Raw genomic sequence first — 9,133 nt, forward strand, 5'->3', positions numbered from 1 at the left:
ACACACCAGGTAAACTACACACACCAGGTAAACTACACACACAGAGCCACCTGTCCTGCCAGGTAAACTACACACACCAGGTAAACTACACACACCAGATAAACTACACATACAGAGCCACCTGTCCTGCCAGGTAAACTACACACACCAGGTAAACTACACACACCAGGTAAACTACACACACAGAGCCACCTGTCCTGCCAGGTAAACTACACACACCAGGTAAACTACACACACCAGGTAAACTACACATACAGAGCCACCTGTCCTGCCAGGTAAACTACACACACCAGGTAAACTACACACACAGAGCCACCTGTCCTGCCCGGTAAACTACACACACCAGGTAAACTACACACAGAGCCACCTGTCCTGCCAGGTAAACTACACACACCAGGTAAACTACACACACCAGGTAAACTACACACACAGAGCCACCTGTCCTGCCAGGTAAACTACACACACCAGGTAAACTACACACGCCAGGTAAACTACACACACCAGGTAAACTACACACGCCAGGTAAACTACACACGCCAGATAAACTACACACAGAGCCACCTGTCCTGCCAGGTAAACTACACACACCAGGTAAACTACACACACAGAGCCACCTGTCCTGCCAGGTAAACTGCACACGCCAGGTAAACTACACACACCAGGTAAACTACACCCACCAGGTAAATTACACACACAGAGCCATCTGTCCTGCCAGGTAAACTACACACGCCAGGTAAACTACACACACCAGGTAAACTACACACACAGAGCCACCTGTCCTGCCAGGTAAACTACACCCACCAGGTAAACTACACCCACCAGGTAAACTACACACACAGAGCCACCTGTCCTGCCAGGTAAACTACACACGCCAGGTAAACTACACACGCCAGGTAAACTACACACAGAGCCACCTGTCCTGCCAGGTAAACTACACACGCCAGGTAACTACACACAGAGCCACCTGTCCTGCCAGGTAAACTACACATACCAGGTAAACTACACACACAGAGCCACCTGTCCTGCCAGGTAAACTACACACACCAGGTAAACTACACACAGAGCCACCTGTCCTGCCAGGTAAACTACACACACCAGGTAAACTACACACAGAGCCACCTGTCCTGCCAGGTAAACTACACACACCAGGTAAATTACACACAGAGCCACCTGTCCTGCCAGGTAAACTACACACACCAGGTAAACTACACACAGAGCCACCTGTCCTGCCAGGTAAACTACACACACCAGGTAAATTACACACAGAGCCACCTGTCCTGCCAGATAAACTACACACGCCAGGTAAACTACACACAGAGCCACCTGTCCTGCCAGGTAAACTACACACACCAGGTAAACTACACACACCAGGTAAACTACACACACAGAGCCACCTGTCCTGCCAGGTAAACTACACACACCAGGTAAACTACACACACAGAGCCACCTGTCCTGCCAGGTAAACTACACACACCAGATAAACTACACACAGAGCCACCTGTCCTGCCAGGTAAACTACACACACCAGGTAAACTACACACGCCAGTAAACTACACACGCCAGTAAACTACACACACCAGGTAAACTACACACGCCAGATAAACTACACACAGAGCCACCTGTCCTGCCAGGTAAACTACACACGCCAGGTAAACTACACACGCCAGTAAACTACACACGCCAGTAAACTACACACACCAGGTAAACTACACACACCAGGTAAACTACACACGCCAGGTAAACTACACACGCCAGGTAAACTACACACACTAGGTAAACTACACCCACCAGGTAAACTACACCCACCAGGTAAATTACACACACAGAGCCACCTGTCCTGCCAGGTAAACTACACACGCCAGGTAAACTACACACACCAGGTAAACTACACCCACCAGGTAAACTACACACACAGAGCCACCTGTCCTGCCAGGTAAACTACACACGCCAGGTAAACTACACACAGAGCCACCTGTCCTACCAGGTAAACTACACACGCCAGGTAAACTACACACAGAGCCACCTGTCCTGCCAGGTAAACTACACACACCAGGTAAACTACACACACAGAGCCACCTGTCCTGCCAGGTAAACTACACACGCCAGGTAAACTACACACACAGAGCCACCTGTCCTGCCAGGCAAACTACACACGCCAGGTAAACTACACACACCAGGTAAACTACACACACAGAGCCACCTGTCCTGCCAGGCAAACTACACACGCCAGGTAAACTACACACGCCAGGTAAACTACACACGCCAGGTAAACTACACACGCCAGGTAAACTACACACACCAGGTAAACTACACACAGAGCCACCTGTCCAGGTGATCTGAAAGGTGAGCGCCGCTCAGTGACCTTCATCTGTTTCAGGATCTACATAAAGAAAGTTCGTAAGTTTCCAGAGTTCAGAGTTCCCACGGAGCCGACGGCGGACAGGAAGATGGTGAGGCAGGAGCAGGAGAAGGCCTTCCAGAACCTGAAGAACCAGAACCTGGAGACAGGTGGAGTCATCAGGTACAACATGTTCTCTCCTTTAACCTGCTGCTGGACTCTACATCATGCTGACCTGTTTCTGTCTGCAGGTTCTACCTGCAGCTCCCCACAGAGAGAGCTCACCTGTATCACACTGTGGACCCCATCCCCCCACCTCCCCCTGACCTCCCCCCTCCCCCCACACAGCCAGAGGAGGAAGAGGAAGAGGAGACAGGAGAGCAGGTAGGAGACTCTACAGACTGAGGGTTCAGATGTCACTAGAGAGTCCAGGAGGAATGTCAGGAAGTCCTTGAGGATGTGCAATGCGTCCTTGTGTCCCTTAGGAAGTTTTAGGGGTCCTTGAGGAGGTTCAGAGCATTGATTTAAGAATCCTTGAGTGGATTCCAGGGGTCGTTGAGGGGGATTCAGTAGTCCACATAGAGTTTCTGACCTTGAGAAGGGTTAAATGATGCTTGAGGAAGCAGTCCTTGAGGTGATCTAAGGAGTTATCAAGAGGGTTCTACAAGTCCTGGAAGGAAGGGTTACTGGAGGAGGTTATATGGTCCTTGGGAACGTTCAAGGAGGTCCTGTGGAGGTCCTGGAGGGTCTTTGAGAAGGTTGTATGAAGTCCTTGAGGAAGTTTCTGAAGACATTCCAGGAGACCTTTAAAACATTGTGGAGGTCCTTGAGGAGTTTCCAGGAGTCGGTACCAGTAATGTAAAGTCTGTCCTGAAGGTGGCGCCAGAGGAGAAGTCAGGAAGTAGATTTTGATTATTGGCTGTTTAAAGTGATGATGATGGCAGTTTGTTGTTAGCATCTCTGTATTAGCAGCATGCTAACATCCCCCCCCCCTCCCCCCCCAGGATGGAGTCATCCCGTCCCGCCTCCACCCTCAGGTGGCAGAGAAGATCAGACAGCTGGTGGCTGCAGGTCACCGTCAGGTCTACAGCGTCCGCAAACAGCTCAGGTAGGAAGCGCACCTGTGACCACCGCAGGTGTGTTGTGATCCACATACGCAATCGATGACGTCAGTTACCTGGACTTACAGGCTGTGTGTGTGTGTGTGTGTTCAGGCGGTTTGTGGAGAAGGACTTGTGTAAATGCATCAGTCCTCCAGAGAGACACGACCTGAGATACTTCCCCACTGTCAACGACATCAAGAACCACATCCACGAATCCCAGAAGGCCTTGGGGCTGACCACCACCGCTGAGGTCACACACACACACTTTTTATTTGTATTTTAAATTTAAAAGCTGAAACATCACAAAGTGTCAACTCTCGGTTGAAGTGAAGCGTTCAAACTGTTCGAAGACCCTCAGGTAGACATTCATCAGAATACTACACCGTGTTTTCAATTCACTTCAAACCAGGAGACACGGTTCATGTCAGAAAAAGAATGCTTGAGAGCAGGGGCGGACTGGCCAACGGGAATTTAGGGAACAATCCCGAACAGGCGGTCTATTTCAGGCCGAACCAGCCGCTGTTCAATAGCTTTTATTTTTCAGTTTCTTATTCATGTTCATGATCCGTGACCGTCTGTGTGTCTATCAGACTTATCAGAATATATACTTTCAGTATTGAGGATACGAGCGGCCCCTCTCAACTTGGACCGATCCGAGTTTTTGTTGAAATCTGAAAGGACTTTCCAACTGGGAGTTTACTTTCAATGCGTTTTGTCGTGGCTGAAATCAGCCCAGGGTTGTGTGACAACAGAACAGGTTGAAAAGAAAGAAAGAAAGGGGGTAAAATGTGAAATTAGAAGAAAAAAGTTGGCACAAGAGGCAGCTGAATGCGCCAAATTAACCGACCTGTTCCTTGGTGGAAAGGTGCTGAGGCAGAGCCAGCACAGGCACTGATAAGTAATGCTATTATAACCTGAGATTATTTATAAATGGATTTATGTATAGGCATATAGGCCATATTATATATTTATATATGTTATAAACAACAGTTGATGGAAGAAGGAAGAGGAGGAGCTGCAGCAGAAGGAGGACGAAGGAAGCAGAAACAGTGACAGGTACAGGGGCAGTGTGCAGGGCTGGGGAGGCAATCATCCATAGATAGAATAAGAAAATGGATATTATGATAACGTTTCAGCTGAGTCTGAATCCAAACAGGGTTCTTGAGAGGAGATGAGATGTTACTCAAATGTTTGACTCGTGTTTTGGTCGATGCTTCAGCTTTGAATCAGGTCTGTGGTCTGAAGTCAGTGTCTCCCTCTAGTGGACAGAAGACAGAAGTGATCCTGTGATGGAGGCCGCCACCCTGACCCTGAGTCCTGCTGCTCAAGGTAACTCACGCAATCAAACTTTATTGATCTCATATGATACAGCAGCACGGAGAGAAAACTGATCAAGTGTGTAGATCCTGTAGCATCCATCATGTCTGAACTATATAATCTAATAATGACTATAGAGCTTACATTACAATATATTAAACTGTTATTTATACAGTGTCTCACAAAGTGAGTCCACCCTCACATTTGTGTAAATATCTGATTATATCTTTTCATGTGAAACACTGAAGAAATGACACTGCTCCAGTGTAAAGTAGTGAGTGTACAGCTTGTATAACAGTGTAAATCTGCTGTCCCCTCAAAATAACACATTACACAGGTTTTGTAGGGGGGCCAACAGGGGCCAGTGCTCCTGTAACACAGACCTTGGACCCCCCTATGGCCCCCCTCTGAACGAAAACTCTACAATAATATGTTCCTTGCGACGTTATGGCGTTGATACAAATGTGTCTCAACTAGTCGGATCCTTTAGGACGCTACGCCGCCACTGTCCGGTGTCGTCCCAAGGTGGTTATCCCTGATAGAAAGTGTTCTCCTGCCGCGGGAGAGTGCATGCATTCAACCGTGAAGGCGGACTTTCGACTTGTTTCATGTGTCGTTTTAGTTTTGTTTTATCACCGAGGTATTTTACAGAGCAAGCTAGCACACGGCTTACAAGAACGTTACGTGTTATTGAACTTCGTATTATTCACTGCACTGAATTGAGAATGTCTAAACAAAACGAGCAGTTTCAGTTCCCCTCGTAAAGCAGTTATTTCGCGATAGACGATGTTCTAACTGACCACGGAGTCGATCACTCAGTCGTCCATGTTTGGAAGCTGGATCCAGACTGACTGACACCTTTTTCAAGTAAGCTGCTCCTACAAATATCTGCGCCATCAATACTGTAAAATCACTGTAATCACTTTAACACATCGCTCGCCTCAACGCCACATCTACTGGACTCCAAATGTAGGTTAAACTGAATGCAGCATTGTAGACAATACTTTGTCCTTGTAATCCACGTTTCCACTCTGTGTCTCCAGCTGTGGACTCTTTGTCTCCTGAAGCTGTTCAGCTCTTCACTTCTCTCTCGTCTCTGCAGCCGAAGATCTTTGCTCAGCTGCAGGTCAGAAAACGCCAATCGGTTCCCAATCAGTCCCACTGGGGCTGAAGTATAAACTGTGTTTCCTCTGACAGGGAATCCTGCAGCCGCTCCCTCCTCCTCCTCCCTCTTCCTTCCTGCAGACTCCTGTAGGGGAGTCAGCGGGGGCGTGGGGCCCAGAGGAGGTGCTCGATGAGGGGCGGCAGCCTGGTAAAGGAACCCAGCAGGTGGTTCTACCGAACGGAGAGAACGTCCAGCTGCAGATCATCAACTCTGCTGCCCAAAGTGAGGACGGTAACCGCACATGTAGTGTCTGTCGAGCTAGTTAAAGATGTTTCAACATAACTGTTTAGCTGCTTAACCTCTTGTTCAAGTTTTCAGTCAGTATGTTTCAGGTTGAATGTTAAAAGAGGAAAGTCGATCTTAATCAACAGTTTGGCTAACGTAAGATTATCTTTGTTAATGTCAGTTGCTGAATGTAAACTATGGCAATCTGTTTGAACATTTATTCCTTAAAACTTAGTCACTATTTAAAAGCTGCTAGTACTTACTCATTAGTTACTAGAAACTATTCACGTTTTACTAGACACTATTGATTAGTCGTTCTTAATTATTTAATTGCACAGTGCTATTAAAATCTACGAGGCTCTGCAGTTCAGATATCACCTATTCATTAGTTACTAGTTCCATTTTACTAGTCACTATTATTTACATACTAGTACTTTAAATTAGTTACTAGTAACTTTCATTAGTTACTAGTAACTAATCCCCTTTTATTAGTCACTGTTATTTAGATACTAGTAACAATTTTATTCCTACTTGTAAATGTTTTTTGTTACTAGTCATTCATTTATAACGTTTTATTTTATTGGGATTACTATTTCCAAAACAGTAATAACATTACAGTTACTAATCCAAGTAATGCTGCGTTGCTTAACGCACCATTCTTGACTTGAATGCTCGACCGTGCTGCAGGTCAGCGGCACCGGGCCTGATATTGTTCAAGTCAGCTGTTAGCCAAAAAGCTAAAGGAAGAACGGAGAACAAGGGAGTAAGGGGTTCTTTCCACAGCTGTAAGTATCTACTGCCATTGCTGTGTCACAGTCTAAGATGCAAAGAACATTTTAAACTCTGTGCGACCAGCAAAATGCTTTCAGCTGCAGTTCTACATCTGATTTACTGAAGCAGCACAGCAACATGAAACATCAACAAGCAAAAATAAATATATATTGAATACTGGAAAGAAATGACCAAAACACAAACAATTACAGTGTTATCTGACCCTAAAAAGAGAATTCACACTGGCAAATTACCTGAGTACAATAAACTAACCTAAACTAAGAAAAATATTGACAACATACAGACTGAGTGAACACAGCCTGGCCGTAGAAAAGGGTCGACACAGACAGAGCTGGCTACCACAAGTGGAGACACAGAGAGACGGACAGGGTGAGACCCAGAGGACAGGGAGAGACCCAGAGGACAGGTAGAGACCCAGAGACAGAGGACAGGTAGAGACCCAGAGGACAGGGAGAGACCCAGAGGACAGGGAGAGACCCAGAGGACAGGGAGAGAACCAGAGGACAGGGAGAGACTCAGAGGACAGGTAGAGACAGAGCAGCACTTTCTCACCTCATGCCCTAAATATAAAACACTAAAATAAAAACAATGTGCAAACATTTCCCAAATATACCCCGAATTCGAATTTCTATCAGACCCACAGAAACTCTCCTATTTACTGGGAGAAATGCCCAAATGTGAAATAATTGCTGCAAAATATGTCTCCTCATGCCATGAACTGAGGACAACCAGTGGAAACTCAGACTGATAAATAATTGTTAAAATTTTCAAATTATTATTATTTTGATTGTTTGATATTTTAGTAATTGTTGTGTTTTTAAATCTCACATTTGATACTGATTTTTTTTTTGTTTGTTTTTTAAATAATTACTAATAATTAAATTAATATACACACACGTTTATGGTTTTATCTATGTATTTTATTTTTTAATATATTATTATAATATAACACACACACGTTAATGTGTTATTTACTTAGTTTATTTTTAACACACACACACGCTTATTGTTTTACTTATTTACTTTTATTTTTACAGAATTTGTATATTTTATATTTTTTTATTATTTCATTTTTTATTAACACACACAAACACACCTTTTACTGTTTTATTTCCTTATTTAATGAAATGTATGAAATTAATTGTCCTTAAGAAATTTACATGTGGCTTTGGCAATATTGTTGCTATACATTCATGCCAATAAAGCTGATTTGAATTTGAAAGAAACTCCAGCCGCTGCTGCCAGTGATGATGCACTCGTCAGGAGAGCACAGCGTTAAGCAACGTTTTTCGTTTTGTAAAAGCAAGGTCAAAAGTCAGGATTTAATAGTAATGTAACTAGTTACTTTTATCACCCAGTAATAAGTAATATTGTTATTTTTTTAAGTAGTAATAAGTAACTTTCAGAGTAACTTGCCCAACACTGCTAGTAACTAATGGAATAGTTACTGCTAACTAAAAACTAGGCACTAGAATCTAATCAATTGTTGATAGTAAAACAGTGGTAGTTACCAGTAACTAATAAATAAAACTGACTAGTCACTTTTAAATAGCGACTAGTAAGTTTTAAGGAAAAAATGTTCGAATGGTTTGACATAGTAAACTTCCTCATGTCATAAAGATCAGGACAGAGCCGGAAACGTTAGCTAAACTCTGATAGCATCTGTTTTTAACATAACCTCTAACCCCAGAAAAAATATCAGTTTGCCAATGATATGCTAACGCTAATCCTTGACCGTAGCGTTTGTTACCCAGACATGCTAACAATAGCAGTTTCATTAGAGCAGATAAACACACAGTTTAATCCTTTCCTTTAAATTAAAAAATGTTTGCTCCTGTGTTGTTGAGTTGGGGTTTCAGAGACTTAACCTACAGACTTGTTGTACCTCGTTACTGTGATTGGACAGTCCCCGTTTAAGGGTGGTGGTTAGCGAGTGGTCAGTCAGTGTAGCCGGTCAGATGAAGTAATAACCTGTGTTTCGTTCGCAGCTCCGGTTGATGTTAACGTGCTGCAGGTGGAGGTGAAAGAGGAAGAGATGAAGGAGTTGGAGGACTCGTCTGGCTCATGTTGAGTCAGACTTGTTGACTCACCAGCACTGATCCCATCACTGTGTCATACTCACCATCAGTACGTTTAAAATGGTGGGAGCACACTGGCGGGGAGGGGGGGGGGGGGGGGGCGGGGGCCCCGCGG

General features: G+C 44.7%; 1 protein-coding gene across 11 annotated transcripts in view; it reads left to right on the forward strand.

Annotated features, from left to right (window-relative positions):
- Positions 1-9,092, forward strand: part of LOC123974055 (calcium-responsive transcription factor-like) — a 20,644-nt gene extending 11,552 nt beyond the window's left edge. For 7 of the 11 annotated variants that reach the window (XM_046054479.1, XM_046054475.1, XM_046054477.1 and 4 more), the window contains 8 exons: positions 2,378-2,521; positions 2,590-2,722; positions 3,343-3,446; positions 3,553-3,691; positions 4,704-4,770; positions 5,802-5,884; positions 5,956-6,154; positions 8,929-9,092. In XM_046054479.1, the coding sequence (XP_045910435.1) occupies positions 2,378-2,521; positions 2,590-2,722; positions 3,343-3,446; positions 3,553-3,691; positions 4,704-4,770; positions 5,802-5,884; positions 5,956-6,154; positions 8,929-9,011 (952 nt within the window). In that variant the 3' untranslated portion in view covers positions 9,012-9,092. Of the gene's footprint in view, positions 1-2,377; positions 2,522-2,589; positions 2,723-3,342; positions 3,447-3,552; positions 3,692-4,431; positions 4,498-4,660; positions 4,771-5,801; positions 5,885-5,955; positions 6,155-8,928 lie in introns of those variants that run through there. The other 4 variants (XM_046054483.1, XR_006825754.1, XM_046054484.1 and 1 more) reach the window with 4 other exon arrangements.
- Positions 9,093-9,133: the final 41 nt, after the last annotated feature.

Source organism: Micropterus dolomieu, linkage group LG07 (genome assembly GCF_021292245.1).
Source record: "Micropterus dolomieu isolate WLL.071019.BEF.003 ecotype Adirondacks linkage group LG07, ASM2129224v1, whole genome shotgun sequence".
Classification (NCBI taxonomy): domain Eukaryota; kingdom Metazoa; phylum Chordata; class Actinopteri; order Centrarchiformes; family Centrarchidae; genus Micropterus; species Micropterus dolomieu.